Source organism: Lepidochelys kempii, chromosome 2 (genome assembly GCF_965140265.1).
Source record: "Lepidochelys kempii isolate rLepKem1 chromosome 2, rLepKem1.hap2, whole genome shotgun sequence".
NCBI lineage: Eukaryota > Metazoa > Chordata > Testudines > Cheloniidae > Lepidochelys > Lepidochelys kempii.
The window spans coordinates 212,469,888-212,486,263 of NC_133257.1; the positions used below are offsets into that span (position 1 = coordinate 212,469,888).

Here is a 16,376-nt window from a genome sequence, read left to right on the forward strand (position 1 = left end):
TGGCGATACATGTACTTAGGGGGTGTGGGGCTGTAAATGATTACAGACACAAAAAAAGAGGGCCCCGGTCAAATAAGTTTGAGAACCACTGATCTAGTATACAGCTAACTCATATATCAGTTCCACCTCTAAAACATCTAACAGAATATGTTTCTCTGTTCTGATGCAGATATAGTTTTGGAATCTTCTATATTTCAGATGTATTACACTAGAAATGCAGATTACGTGTCTGATCCTACACTCACGGAAATCAACAACAAAGCTGTAACTGATTTCAGTGATGTAAATTCAGGCCTTAGAAATGGAAGGTGTGGATGACTGATGGAATGCTGCCAATAAGCTTGGCAACTGCTTTGATGAGGAGAATCTACCACCCACTCTATAGCATGCAATAATTCAACCAGTATTAAAGAAATCACTGCAAGAGATCTCACAAACTCCCATGGTTTAACATCCCTTTCCTAAGCAAGCTAATGGAGAAGAAGCCAATACTGCAATTATCCTGTATCTTCCTTGAGCACGTCTGGGTATAGTAAAGGAACCAACACTTGTTGCTTTGGTAGATAACCTTCTCCTGTCTGTAACAGGGGAAGTACATCCAAGTCATTCAGGTGGGCCTCTGTGGAGCCTTTGATACCATCAGTTACCAAGTACTCCTGACCCGACTCCAAGAGGCAGCAGGAGTGAATGGAAATTCCCTGGCGCAGCCACCTTCCTCTGAGATTGATATTCACATTATGGACAACTGTTCCTCCACCTCCAAGCTGTCACCTGCAGAGCTCCTGTACATCAAAAGTAAACAGCATTATATGCTTTCCAACCCAACTCATCCTTTGGATGAAAAGCAGCAGGCTAACAGGGAATCCAGAAAAAATGAGGTAATGCTGAACTCTCAAAGCTCATATTTTGTTGGGCTGGCTGTTTGCTTGTAGAGAGAGGAAATTTGATATGGCATCAGTGAGACACAATGACCCTGAAACCCTACAATTTACAAATTTTTGTAAACTAGAACTCCACTTAAAAAGATACCAAACCAACATTCATTTTATATGCTATCTATCATATATTTATATGGGCTTCCCTTGCCTGTCTCCTTTATAATAACATTATGTTATCTGTATATTACAGTAACTCCTAGAAGACCCAACCAGGATTGGAACTCCGTTATGCTAGGTGCTGTACAAACACAGAGGAACACATGGCCCTTGACCTAAAGAGTTTACAATCTATCTAAGGTACTCTGTATCAGACTGTACAACATTCTCTTGTGAGCCCTCTGGACAATGCAAAGTACGTCAAAAGACCACAGAGGATCAGTTATTGGAATAGCCAAATAGTTACTGAGAACAATATATCAATCCTAGTGAAAGCAAGTATCAAAGTCATGCTTATAGAGACAAGCCTAAGTCACTAAGTTTAGCTCCAGATCAAAAGTCCCCCAAAGATTAAGGGCTTTAGTTCAGATCCACCCCTTTTAATCATATTACAAATCTAATGCCACAGACAAACTGAAGAGAACTTCATGAGATGATGTAGCAACTTTGAACCTGGGAAAAAACTTCAGGAGGCCACACATGACTGAAGAGACACAGAGAAAGAACCAAATAATTTATTTTGATGTAAGAAATGAGCACCCAAAAAAGAGCATAAAAATATTATTTACTACTCCCTGCGACTTCATAGTTTCTAATGTCAGAAGGGACCATTATGATTTAGTCTGGCTTCCTGAAGAACATATGCTCCGTAGAATTTCACCAAGTAATTCCTAGAGCAAGTCCATAACTCCTGGATGAGCTAGAGCACACCTTTTAAAAACACATATAATCTTGATTGAAAGGGTTCACGTAATGATGGATCTATCATACTAGATAAGCTGCTTCGAAACATGGGTCTTATTTCTAGTCTGAATTTGTCAACTTCAAACATTCGATTTTAGATTAAAGACCCCTCTACTGGCAGACATATTTTCCCATGTAAAGCATGTACACTGTGATCAAATATCTGAAGAGCAGAACAGAAACTAGGGTTCAAATTGCCCATTCTCCCTCTGAGTTCTGAGAAGCACCACCAGGACCCAAAAAGCATGAGGGCTTGATCTACAGGATGTGAGCACAGCTAATCCAAGAAATGGGAGCTGCAGAGCAACCCTAATTTGCACATTAAGTTTTACAGCAGAAGGCAATATGTCTCTTGGAAAAATATTGCTGCTTAGGATGTTAGTGAATCCTGTGCTGTGATTAATGAGACAGGCCCTGTGCTGTGATGAGAGGGTGCCCCATTCCCTATGCTGTGAATGGTGGGATGCGTTCAGTGCTTTACAACTGATTTTATTAGTCACCATTCAAAGTATTCGATAATGCAATATTTATTTCAACAAGCTTAGAGAAGTCAATTTGATTTTCTTCAAGAAAAAAGCACAAGGAAAGCAAACCAACACATCATGGGCAATATAATGGGCCTGCAGCACATTAACTTAGAGTGAGTTGGAACCCATCGATTCCATATACTTGAGCAACCGTGCGTCACTAATTTGACACAGCAGTAAGTAGGTATCCAACCTGACACTGAATGATTTACTCTTTAAATGCCTGCAGTGGCGTCTTTTCCTACTGCTAATTGTTGATCTCATTTTGCACCCTGGTGTCAAATAGTCTCCCTGGGATAAGAGAGTAAAAGGACAGGAAAACTTCAGCAGATCATTATAGCTCTTAATGAAATGCAGTTGTCAAAGAAGATAACAGACCCCAAAACATCTTAAGTCTTGCTTGACACTTCTCTGTTTACAGTTTTTATGGAATGATCACCATTTAATGACCAATTGCCAATAATCCTTACTTAAGTGGGAAAATGATATAAGGGACTTTAGTGCAGACAGTATACTAAGGACTATACTATAAGACAAAAAGAAAGCAATTCACATAAGGATAATATTACAGGGAGAAATTCTCTATTTATAATCGCTAAATTTGAAATTGTTGCTTTTACTAGATCCAACAAACTGCAAATTTATGACCAGATCTGACAGTCCTTTCTTAGATCTGTGTGCAGAGTACATCAAATGGCATGAAAATATGACCTAGCATAGGCTATAGAAATTAACTATAAAAGAAAGTACAGGACATACCAGCTACATCTCAGCGTTCCAGATAAGGCTCAGCAAGCCAACCCAAAATCTTAGAATACCATACTCTCAGCATCATTTCTCCTTCCTCCCTTTCATCCTTAATGGAGATATTTTCATTACTCCAATATCAAAAATGGTATTTTATGCTCATATATTTTTTTATAATATACTATATATTATACTGATTTTTTTATGTTACATTATTGAAAGTTTAATAAAAGGTTAGCCATAAAAGAGAAATACTAAGATTATTCAGTAACTGATATGGGCTTTCCCCTTAAATGTTTTTGGATTGTATTAAAATGAACACTCATATACTGCACTTGATCCATACAAAGAACTTCCAGTAATATCAATAGTTGCTCTGTATGAAAATCAAAGGCAGCAGTATATGGTCCTAATTTTGGTAAATCTTTTATTGAGTGCTACAGTAAATGGCCAATGGAATATCAATAGTAGTACATTGTGTGATGAAAGGTGCGACAGAAAATGCTCCGATTGTTAGATAACATGTATAAGTTTATACAAGCTGAATAGACAATCTATATGTTTGTTTTGCATTTTTCATACAACTGTGTATTGTGCAACAAATTAATTTAGAGTCAGGCTTCAATATTACTTTTCTTCAACCCAATAATAAATACACACATACATACTTGATGGTGGGGTGTACAGATTTGATTGGCATGTGTTTAGGGCATGTACCTGGTTACCATCTCACCTCTATTTAAGCTTTTGGGCCAGATCCTCAGCTGAGGAAAACTGGCATAGTGCCACTGACCTGGGGATATACCATTTCACCCCAGCTGAGGATGGTGCCCTTAGATGTTTGCACATATATTTACAAGTAGCATCGTTAAAGAAATAATGCCTGTTAAGCCAGTAGAGGCTGTCAGCTGCACAGGAATGCCATTCTATCTGGATCATGATAGCTTGCTGAAAGAACAGCAATACAGAGAGAGAGCCTCCCATTGCACAGGTCCTCTCCACAAACAGTTTTTGTAATTGATTTAACACACCAGTGTGGATATAGTTATACCAGTACAAAGGTGTTTTGTAAACTCTCTGCAGAAACATTATGGGGTTTCACTGATTTAACCAAATGATTTTTCTATCTATCAATTTAGTTGAATTAGTACAAAACTGTGTGCAGACAAGCTTTTAGTAACTTCAGCATGAGAGTAGTGTTCACATGTACCCCGGTTCAGGAAGGAACTAATGCATGTGTATAAGCTCATCCCTGTTCAGGAGAGCACTTAAGCACATACGTATGTATTACATTTAAGTTTAAGGCTTCAATTCTCTGTATATGTGGATTCAGCTCAGAGATAGTAACAAGTGTCAGCTGCAGGGAGCTGGGTGTGGGTCCCTGATCCTCAGCTGCCGGTCCCAATAGAAGCTAGAGAACTATGTGGCCTACTCTAACTTCTACTGCTAACACAAGATCCATAACAGGCCCTATGCCAGTGGAGGATCAGGACCACGGCTTCCCCTTGACCAGGCTCCCTCCTGTTATGTCACATAACTGAACCAGCCCCTTCCCTTTCCTTACGCTGGAGGTGGTGTAGCTCTGAGAGGAGTGGTGGGTGAAGGAATCCTCCCTTCAGCAGCTGGCAAGATTAACTGGGGCCACAACTGCAGCCTCAAAACTGCAGAAATACCTGTGGTCCCTCTGAATCCTCTTCATAGGGTGTTTTAGGCAGTGGATCCACATGGCCCCCTGGTCATGCCACCTCTCTCCCTCATTGCCTTCAAAGCCCTTCTATAGAACTCCACTTCATGGTACGGCTTCTCCATGACTCAGACCCCCCATGAACTGCAACTGTGCAGTTTGACTCCTTTGACACCTTTGACTCCTTCCACAGCCTTTCAACAGACTGCTGGATTTGGCTCATAAATACTTGGTAAGCTAACCAAAGAAGGAATAGCTCTAGCTGTGGACTGTGCAATAAGTTAGTCTGGTGACAGATCCTCCAGAACCAGCATTACTATCATCAGAGGACTTAACTGTGCCTTTAAACTGCAGTGCTCTATTAGGCACGGCAAGGAGCACCACCACCCCAGGGGAATATCAGGGAAAGACTCTGCTTCATGGGCCATGCCTGGTATTGAATGGGAGCCAGCTGAAAGGGTATGGAGTAGTCATTTGCTGCTGATGTATTCATTTACTGTTCGGAAGCTGAGACCGGGCAGTGGCCCAGACTACACTTATTTTAAATAAAGTAACAGGCAAAAATGTGTGATTGCATTAATACAGGCTATAAATTAAACATGCTTCCCAAAATAACAGACCACAATCATTGGACACATAGCTGGTGAGACGAAAGCAACTGGGAGTCTAAGGGAGTTAGCCAGCTGAGTTCACCAGTGGAGGAAGGTTTTTTTATTTTGTTTTGTTTCCCCCCCCCCTTTTGTTAACTTGCAGGTAACTCCACAAGGAAGAACCCACAATGGGAGGAAAATAGTGTGTTGCCAACGCCACTGCTAGCTCCTTCTTTTCCTGCACCTGTGGGGTACCTAGTCAGACAAGCATCCTGACCTGGAGCCTTCTACCAAGATCCTGTTTTTGACTTGCTTGGAATGCAGCCTTCATGTCTGAGCCAATGAAAGCCAGGGAAGGGAAATCACCTGGTGTGAGAGGTGTCTGTTGGTGGAGTCCTTCAAGAAGGAGGTAAGAGAGCTGAAGGAGGAGGTGGCTAATTTGTGTAATATCTGGGAGCGTGAGGACTACATTGACAGGATGCAAATGGAAACATCTGGGATGAAGGATGGTAGCCAACTACAGATGACTACAGCAACACCAAAGGAGGAAAGAGAACTGGCTGCTCTGTGTGGAGGAAATTGGCTGCCTGCCACCTAGGGTAGGACACAGTGCTCCATCCTCCATGCAGGTCTCATTTCCAACGTGGTCAAGAACCAGTATGCTGTACTGGCAACAGGACGTGATGCCAATAACAGAGGAGAAGGAGCCATCTGCCATGAAGCGTGGGAGGCTCACGGCCACAGCACCTAACAGGAGGCGTGCTGGTGGCTGGGGACTCCCTTCTGAGGGGGATGGAGATATCCATCAATCTGACCTGTCATGATGCCCCAGGAAGTGTGCTGTCTGCATAGAGCCCATATCTGACACATAAAGAAAGGTTGTTGAGGCTCACTATCCCTCTGATCACTACCTCATGCTGCTCATTCATGCAGGCACTAACAGTATGACCCTGAGCAGATCAGCAGTGACTACAATGCTCTGAGAGTGATGGCAAAGGAGTTGGGGTGCAGGTTGTGTTCTTGTCCATCCTCTGAGTCAGGGGAAAACCCAAGGCAGAGACGCACACATCCTGGAGACAAATACATGGCTGCACAAATGGTGTCAGTAGGAGAGATTAGGCTTCCTTGACCATGAGATGCTGTTCTGGAAAGGAGGGCTGCTGGGAGGAGATGGGGTCCATCAAAGAAAAGGAAGAGCATCTTTGCCCATCAACTGACTAACCTAGTGAGGAGGACTTTACACTAGGTTCAAAGGGGGCAGGTGACAAAAGCCTACAGATAGGCATAAAAATGCAACCTTGACAGCTAGATGTTGTGGGGAACATGGAAAATTACAGTAGGGTCATAGGAGCAAAAAGATAGAAATCAGTGGGGGAATCTGCTCAATATCTTAGTCTATACACAAATTCAAGGAGTATGGGTAATAAACAGGAGGAACTGGACGTATTAGTGCATAAGCCAAATTATGACTTAATTAGCATCACAGTGACTTGGGAAATATCATGCTGGAATATTCATACAGAGGGGTATATCTTGTTCAGGATGGACAGGAAGGGGAAAAAAGGAGGAGGTGTTACATTATATATCAAGAATATATACATTTGTTCTGAGGTCCAAGGAAGGAGGTGAGGGGCAGACCACTTGAAAGTCTCTGTGTAAAGATAAAAGGGGGGGAAAATAGAGATGATATCATGGTAGGGGTATACTGTAGACAATGAAATCAAGAACAGGAGGTGGATGAGGTGTTTTTAGAACAAATAACAGAAATATGCAAAACATAAGACTGGTAGTAGTGGGGGAATTTAAGATGTCTGCTGGAAAAGTAATATGGCAAAACACAAAATTTCCAATAAATTCTTGGACTGTATTGTGATCAACTTTTTGTTTCAGAAATTGGAAGACATAAGGACAACAGGACAGTCATTTTAGATTTTATTCTGACCAGCACATGAGAATGGGTTATGAATCTGAAGGTGGAAGGCAATTTGGGTGAAAGTGATCATATAATGATAGATTTCATGATTCTAAGGAAAGGAAGGATTGAGATCTGCAGGGACAATGGTTAAAAAAAACAGACTTTAAAAAACCCAGAGAACTGATAGTTATTTCTGTTTAAGAAGAAAATCTAAGGGAAGGAGTTTGGAAGAATTGGCAGTTTCTCAAGGAAGCAGTATTAAAGACACAACTTAAACTATCCCAATGTGAGGAAAAGGTAGGAAGAATAGTAACAGCCCAATATGGCTCCATCTGAAGCTCTTTAATTACCTTAAAATAAAAAAAAATAATCCTACAAAGAGTGGAAACATGGACCAATTGCTAAGGAAGAATGCAAAAGAATAGCACAACTATGCTGGTACAAATCAGAAAGGCTAAGGCACAAAATGAGTTAAACCTAGCAAGGGACATAAAAGCCAATAAGAAGAGATTCTTTAAATATATTTGGAGCAAGAGAAAGATGTAGGAAAGTGTGGGTCCTCTACTTAGCAGGAAAGGAGAGTTAATAACTGACAACATCAAGAAGGCTGAGGTGTTTAATGCTTATTTTGCTTCAGTCTTCAATAAAAAGGTGACCAGATAATCCACACCAATTAATATCGACAAGAAGGAGGAAGGAATGCAAGACAAAATAGGAAAAGCAGAGGTTAAAATCTTTTTAGATAAGTTAGATGTAGTCAAATCAGCAGGGCCTAATGAAATCCATCCTAGTATACTTAAGGAACTAGCTGAAACAATCTTGGAACCATTAGCAATTATCTTTCTGAACTCATGGAAGACAGGTGAGGTCCCAGGGGGCTGGAGAAAGACACAAAGAAGATCCAGGGAATTACTGACCAGTAAGCCTAACTTCAATACCTGGAAAGACACTGGAACAAATAATGAAATAATCAACTTGTAAGCACATAAAGAATAATAGGGTGAGAAGGAATAGCCAGCATGGGTTTGTCATGAACAAATCATGCCAAACCAACCCAATTTCCTTCAGTGACAAAGTTACTAACCTAGTGGATGGGGCAAAGCTATAGATGTGATATATCTAGATTTTAGTAAAGCTTTTGACACAGTCTCACTTGACAGTCTCATAAGCAAACTAAGGAAATATGGTCTAGATCAGGGGTTCCCAAACTTGGTTTGCAGCTTGTTCAGGATAAGCCCTTGAGGGAGACGATTTGCTTACCTGAGCATCCCAGTGGACGCGGTTCGCCATTCCCGGACAATGGGAGCTGTGGGAAGCGGTGGCTCAGCCACCTTGTCTAGATGAACCCCTGGCCTAGAAGAAATTACTATAAGGTGGGTGTGCAGTTGGTTGAAAGACCGTACTCAGAGTAAGATATCAATTGTTTGCTGTCAAACTGGGAGGGCATATCTACTGGGGTCTTGCAGAGGTTAGTCCTAGGTATAGTACAACTCAATATTTTCATTAATGACTGGAATGATGGAGTGGAGAGTAGGCTTATGAAATTTGAAGATGACACCAAGCTGGGAGGGGGTGCAAGCACTTTGTAGGACAGGATAAGAATTCAAAATTACCTTGACAAATTGAAGAACTGGTCTGAAATCAACAAGATGACATTCAATAAAGACAAAGGTAAAGTACTTCACTGAGGAAGCAAAAATCACATGCACAACTACAAAATAGGGAATAATTGGCTAGGCAGTAGTACTGCATAAAAGGTTCTGGGTATTATAGTGGATCACAAATTGAATATGAGCCAACAATTTGATGCAGTTGCAAAAAAAGCTAATATCATTCTAGCATTTGTTAACAGGAGTGTTGCACGTAAGACAATTGTTCTGCTCTGTTCAGCACTGGTGAGGACTCAGCTAGAATACGGTGTCTGGGTGCCACACTTTAGGAAAGATGTAGATAAATTGGAAAGCATCCAGAGGAAAGCAATAAAAATGATAAAAGGTTAGGGTTAGGATAAAAGGTTTAGAAAACCTGACCTATAAGGAAAGGTTAAAAAACTGGGCATATTTAGTCTTGAGAAAAGAAGATTGAGGGGAGACCCGATAAAACTCTTCAAATATATTAAGGGATCTTATAAAGAGGATGGTGATCAATTGTTCTTCATGTCTACTGAAGATAGGACAAGAAGCAATGGGCTTAATCTGCAGCAAGAGAGATTTAGATTAGATATTAGGAAAAACTTTCTGCACTATAAGGGTAGTTAAATTCAGGAATAGGCTTCCAAGGGAGGTTGGGGAAAACCCATCATTGGAGGTTTTTAAGACAAACACTGGTCACGGATGGTCTAGGTTTACATGGTTCTGCCTCAGCACAGGGGGCTGAACCTGATGACCTCTTAAGGTCCGTTGCAGCACTATATTTATATGATTCCATGAGTACAGTCGAGTTACACCAGGGATGTATTTGGCCCAGTGATTTTCTCATTTGGATCATCTATCTTCATCCTTTTTCTCCCAGCTCTTCAGAGCCATGACTTGCTGTTCTGTTAACGCTTTACAGCTATTCCTGTGTGACTGTGCTCTGACTGAAGGCCATAAAATGCTCTCCATCAATGGTGCAGCATCTCTGTATTGCTTCTTTACCAAGCGGGGAAAATAGTCAAAGAATCAGTTTTCCTTTTTTGATGTAAATGTCTTAATTCTCAAGTGCAAAGATTGTATTGGGTCATTGGAAATCAGGGAGACCAGTGTATTAAATGGGTTCAAAACACTAAAAATATATAAATGAAATGACAATAATCATTTGGCTACAAGCTACAGTTTGGCCTGCAAAAACATGTTAGAATTTCTCTGTGCACTTGCTTGTATTGTACGTTTTACAAGTCTGAGAAGTAACCAATGATATTACTGTTTCTTCATGGATCCACATTTAGATTATCTTTGTACTTCTTTAATATGGAATTTGTCTCTCAAATGTTAGGTGATTTTTTTTTAATAGGCAGTATGCACTTTTCTCTATACCATATGCAGGATATATGCTCTAAAAACGTATGGTGAAATGTTGAGAATTTTGGTTGAGGGAAATAATAAAATCCTTTGGCTCTGTACAAAGGACTTTATTCGTCCTTTAGATACGTGATTATTATCTGGGCCTATATTTGCTTTTCCTTTAATTTAAACAAGAGCCACTTACTGTAAATCAACTTTTTGTTTACATTTATACTGGTGTGTATGTGTGGCCTCTTGTACTAAAATTTTAAGACAATTTCAGGTTCTGTATGTGCTACGCAAAGAGGGTAGGGTGGATTCAGAACACAGAGCGGATGAAGAAAAATTTTCTTCACTGTCAGGGTGAAATTCACTCCATTCTCCTTCTCAGTGTTGCGGGGGGGGGGGGAATAAGATACATCCTCCAATATACTGGTAAGGTGTGGAATTGCTGCACAGCCCATCCTGCCTGGAACAGCAAGTGGTACCTCTCAAGCCCACTGAGCAAGGGTTCCTAGCTGTGACATCCAGGTAAGTAAGGATCCCTCTGAACCAACAATTTTAGAGTCATTGTGAAGCCCTCTTGCCCTGCACACTGGGAGTGTTGAGCTCATGCAATCACAGCTCTACCCATTCACCTTATTTGTAAAGGATAATAATAAGGACTGTGCAGCGTGGAGGGACTTGCATGAGCCCTCCGCCAAGGGGGGATTTCACCCCCAGTGCATATCTTTGCAGAAGAAATTTAGAGATATAATAAATTAAAGGTCATTTTTTATTTGCACTCTGCGTGCATGTCACAATGCAGATAACATCCCAACCTTGAAGGAGATGGCAGTTAAGCTTCTGTGGCTGGTCAGCTCCTCACCATGGCCATGTTCTTGTTTCCTCTCCATTCCCACTGCAGATTAACACATCCCACTGGCATGCAAGGACTCATTGAGCTGAACCTTTACACAGTGCTCCCTCCTTTGCACACCAACACACAACTCCCACTGACTCCTATGGAGTGATTTTAAATTACACTAAATAAGGATCTGGATTAGAAAACAGTCTATTTTGTATTCCAGCATAGAATGTCAACAGTGTCTTATATATTGCAATGCTACACTGCGCATTGCTCTACATATTGTTTTTGGGCCAGATTTTTAAAGGTATTTAGGTGCCTAAAGATGCAGCTACCTACTGTAATTTTCAAAATGACCGTGTCACCTACTTCTTACTGATTTAATCAGCACATCCCTCGGGCCGCGCCACTTCCCGCAGCCCACATTGGCCTGGAGCAGCGAACCGCGGCCAGTGGGAGCCACGATCGGCCGAACCTGTGGACACGGCAGGTAAACAAACCGGTCCGGCGTGCCAGGGGCTTTCCCTGAACAAGCGGTGGACCGGCTTTGAGAATCACTGCGTTAGGTGCTTAAACTGGGCATCCAGAAACTGAGGCACTGCACATCACTAATTTCTTTTAAAAAACTTGACTTTCATGAACAGTGGTGTAAATCAGGAGTAACTCATTTAGTGGGTTACAGTAATATAAAAACAATGTGAGATCAGAATTAAGCCTCCAAATTTATCATGTTCGACACAGTTTAAAAATGACTAATTTATTACTTCATTTGGAAGTGGGGCCTGTTGAAAAAAAGCATGAAATCTCTGAAAGGTTATTTGAATGCCAGCAAAATAAAGCTTTCAAACCTATACAGAAATATGCCAAGAGGCTCTGCAACAAGGAGTGAGCTAGAATAGCTAAGATATAATTTTATTTGTATCACATTCAACTGGTTCCTGCGAGTTCTATGGCTACTCAAGGATATTAACTAAAGGACAAATTCTTCTGTCAGTTACACCAGGGCAATTTTATATGTGTATAAATGAGGACAAAGTTTGGTTCTAAAATGAAGACCTGTCCCAGAAGGACAGAAAAAAATAACCACTTTATGACTATACATACATTTAGCTGTGACTTTGTACCCGCCTAATGGAGCATCGTGGCCTTCCACAGCATCAAATCCCGCTGATACTAGGATAATGTCCGGATCAAACTCTTTGGCAATAGGCATAATCACAGTCCTGCAGAATAAAAAGGCAGCCAGTTACAAACTACAGCTCACACCTTCATTAAGCATACTGCTTGGCATGATCCCCAAAATCCTCTATACAAAAACAAAAGTCTGGGCATCAAAATCATTAATATCTTCCTTTAACTAAATTCATCATCATTGTATTTAGTCAAAAAAATCCAACTTTTCCCATCTCTGCTTTCATTCTTTTTCTTTTCCAATTTTCTAGGGTTTTTTTTAAAGTACAGGTACATGTGAAAACCTCTAATATTACACACACATCTGTGCCTGTTTTATCCCGCTGCCTATAAAAAGCTGTCTCTTCCAGGGGAGTGACTAATGGTTTACAGAGAATATTCAAAGCCTCAGTGGAAACCTGGACGGCTCCAGTGAGTGCGAACTTGGTGTAAATTTGAACTATAAATTTCTTTTGGGAAAATGTTTGCTTTCCAAACATATTTTTTCTTAACATTTTAAAATGTTTGTCGAGGTGGGGGGTGACTCTAGCAAAGGAAAAACATGAAATTCCCTTAATCAAATCCAGGCTACATTGTCAAGCCTTTCCAAGGTCAAGCATAGCAGGAATGTGACAACCACAAAATAGTGACAGCAACCCCTGCTGGTTTCAGTCAGATAATTCAATGCTTCACATTCCCAAATGTTCTCGTTTTTTTAACCCTTTCCTTCACGTAGGTTTTATCCTGGGTTAGGATTTTTATTATTTAGCTTAGCTTTTATCAGCATTTAAAGATTTCTTTAAAGCAAATTTATTAAAGAGAAGGTAAAGCTCAAACTGGATTCACAAATATTTTCTTTGACTTGACTTTTCAGGATTCCTGCTCATACGTTGGCTTAAAAATTACAGGTTCAAACGCTGATACTTTATTATTGTTGACTGAGTTTAATTCTGAAGGTCTTCAATTATATTAAAAGTCAATTAAGATGCTAATCTAAATTCACTAACTCCAGACTTCAGACTGAAATTCTTCTTAAAATGGATATCTTTATATATTAACTATGATAGCACCTGCCTTATTTCAAAGCATATGTCCATTTCCTTACTGATACTGCACATAGGAGAAAGAAGAGCATGTTAAGGATCTAGGTTTCATGTTAAATAAGTTAGACTGTTAACAGTTCTTGTCCATTCTGTGTGATTTTTGTTTCTGCATTTTAATTTCCTTTGTTTTGTTCCAAATTCCTCAACAGTACTTTTAACACTAGTGACCATATCCTGCACTCTTTACTCCCCCAAAACTCCACTTGTGTTGCAGTCAGTTGGAGTTTTATCTAAATAATGAGGGTAGGATCAGGACACTGGAGAATCAAATGGCTGTCAAGTTAGCTCAGAAAAGAGGAGAGTTCAGCTTTACTGCAGGTCTGTTACGCTTATTCCATTGAGATTGCACTGAAGCACTACAATGCAAGTATGCAGACAATTCCATAAAGACAGAACAATTATTATGTAATTACCTTTAAAGAAAGCTATGTTGAAAGAACGTTAAGTTTGTAAAGCAAGTAGTCAAAAGTTAGGAAATGCCTGGGCAGCCTTAATCCAGCCCCCCCCCCCCCCGTGCATATTTATTATGAGACAGTATCTAAGTCCATGATCACTGCCTCATTCACTACACACCTTCCAACTTCTGCAACAAACAAGGCAGGGGCCCTAAAGACATCAGCCTTCTTCATTGCACAGCCCCAAATTCTCTCTGAGAGCATTGTGCATCCTGTGCACTGAATGAGGCGGGGATGATGTGAAGTCCCAGCCCAGGTAATGCTTCTAACTCCCTTCTCCCTCATACTCCCAGCTCCTGCTCCTGACCTACTGCACTGCATCTCTCCTGCCATCCTACCACCACCCTGGTTCCTCACCCCTCTGCATTCCAGACAGGCTGCATATTCCTTATCCAAGCTGACAGCATGCCAGCAGGGGCAGCATTGAGAGCACAACAAAGAACAATTGCAGGGGAAGTCCTGCTCAGGCCCGTAGTCTCTGTGGGGAAGGTGCATGAGTAAAGTCCCATGTTTGTCGCAAATGCAAAATAACACAAAATGAAAAAGAACATAAAAAATGGCATAAAACAAAAATGCACCCTGCAGTGGCAGCTCCTGCAGCTCTTGTCCTTCAGGGCTGGATCCAGATCCCTGCTCTGGGTGTTGCAACCTGGCACATGGGATCACAGTGCTGCACAGGTTTGCCCGGGCCCCACTGATGAAGGGGCAGCTGGGTCAAACCTGAGCAATGCTGCGAACCCATGTCCAAGTAACAATGCCTGGCATGGGGAACTGGGCCTAGACCTGCAGGACAGGAGCCACTCTTGCAGAATGAGTGCGGGTGGGCTTTATCTGCAACCCCTTGGGGCCTCCCAACCCCAAAGTGCAAGACCTGATCTCTTCCCCCAGAGTTTTCCACCTCCTGCGGGCAGGACCCAACCCCTCACTAGGTTCCCCCTCACCCAGAGAACAGGGAAAATATATAAGGAGGAATAAGTGAGGGGTCCTCAGGACTAATGGGGGACCTGGGGGGCTGGGACTCAGCAGGGGAGGTGGAATATTTAAGGGGGCTAGGGAAGGGGTTTCTGGGCCTAATAGGATTGGGGGGCTGAAGGTCAATAGGAGAGGGGTTTGACAGGTGTCAGCAGTAGTATTCTGATCACTGACATTGCTGTAGCTTGGAGAAGGCTGCAGGCCCAGCTGAGGGCAATTACGCATTTTCTGATGGGGGATTGTGAGCCCCTGGGTGACAATCACTAGGTTAACAAGGTAATTGGGGAGAATATAAGGAGAGGAAACAGGAAGCCAGGGGAGCTCAAGAGGTGCCCAGAAGGAAGCTCCAGAGAGTCAGCCTGAGCTGGGCAGTGAGGGCTGCAGGGGAACCTACCATGCTGTAAGCCTGTATTGCACAAGTACTGTTCTGTAAGAGGGACATAAATGCACACCTTGGTGAAAGATAAACAACCCAGTGTGTATGTTTGTGATGGTGAAACCATCTGAACTGGCCAGGCTGCGAGATTCACCAGGTACTGACGGAGGCGCCCTGTTACAAGGGGGGATATATAAGAGGGCATGAGGGTGCCTGGATTAATGGGTAAAATAAAAGAACAAGAAATTCCTAAAACAAAACAATTATAAAAAATAAAAAGAAGATCATGGGTTCTACAGTTGAGCAGCCTGGTCATCAAATAGTATCTGTGAATGGATGGAGAATGCTCGCTACAGATTGAATCTTTGGAAAGTGTAGCTCCCATATTCTAACAGGTTTCTAGTGAGCATATGCAAACTGAGGCTATTATTATAACTTGACCACATTTGGTCACAGTTCCCCTGGGCAGCCAATAGGCTTATCCCTGATATCAGGGCATCCCACCCCATCTGCTGACCGCTGTTCCCTCTAAGCTGTGCGCATGTGGGCGCGCACACAGATCCTAAACCCCGTGCACACAAATATTTGCACAGAAGAAATTTTTTGCGCACACAGCCTGTCAAAAATTAGAGGGAACACTGCCGCGGACCAAATTTCAAGTCCCTGCTCCAAAGCCTGGAGACACTAAAGTGTCTCAGTGAAATGGCTGTAAGAATTTTTTAGCTCAGGCAAAACGTGTTTTCCTCTAATCTTGTTCACAGAAACAGCTCAAGCATTTTAGCTGAAACGTCCCAGAAAAATTCAGACTGAAGCAAAAACGCAGCATGGGAAATTTCAGCTGAAATGGTTAAATTATGGGAAAGTTATAAGTAATGAAAACAGCATCTTACAATTGGACATGTCAGGCAACCATACTTAACAGGCGTCACTATTTAGCGCCACCTATAATGGTAGTAAAAAGTCTGTCCAGAGAGGATACATGGAAACCTCCAGACAAAAGAAAGAGATGACTTTTACAATGATAGTAACTGGAAAGGTGGGGGTGACATTTAGTACGGTTCTGTCAGTGATAGCTGAGACTATAAGGTTGAGTAAATGCCTTAAAACACTTTTCTGAAAATTAGCAAAAAGAATGAGAAATTCTGCTTTTGAGAATGCAGATGTAAAGCAT

The 16,376-nt window shown here is 41.6% G+C and overlaps 1 protein-coding gene across 1 annotated transcript in view; it reads right to left on the reverse strand.

The window, feature by feature from the left end:
* HDAC9 (histone deacetylase 9) overlaps positions 1–16,376 on the reverse strand; it is a 704,899-nt gene that overhangs the window by 57,179 nt on the left and 631,344 nt on the right. Inside the window, exon 24 of the mRNA XM_073333773.1 lies at positions 12,234–12,352. Within this exon, the coding sequence (XP_073189874.1) occupies positions 12,234–12,352 (119 nt within the window). The remainder of the gene's footprint in view (positions 1–12,233; positions 12,353–16,376) is intronic.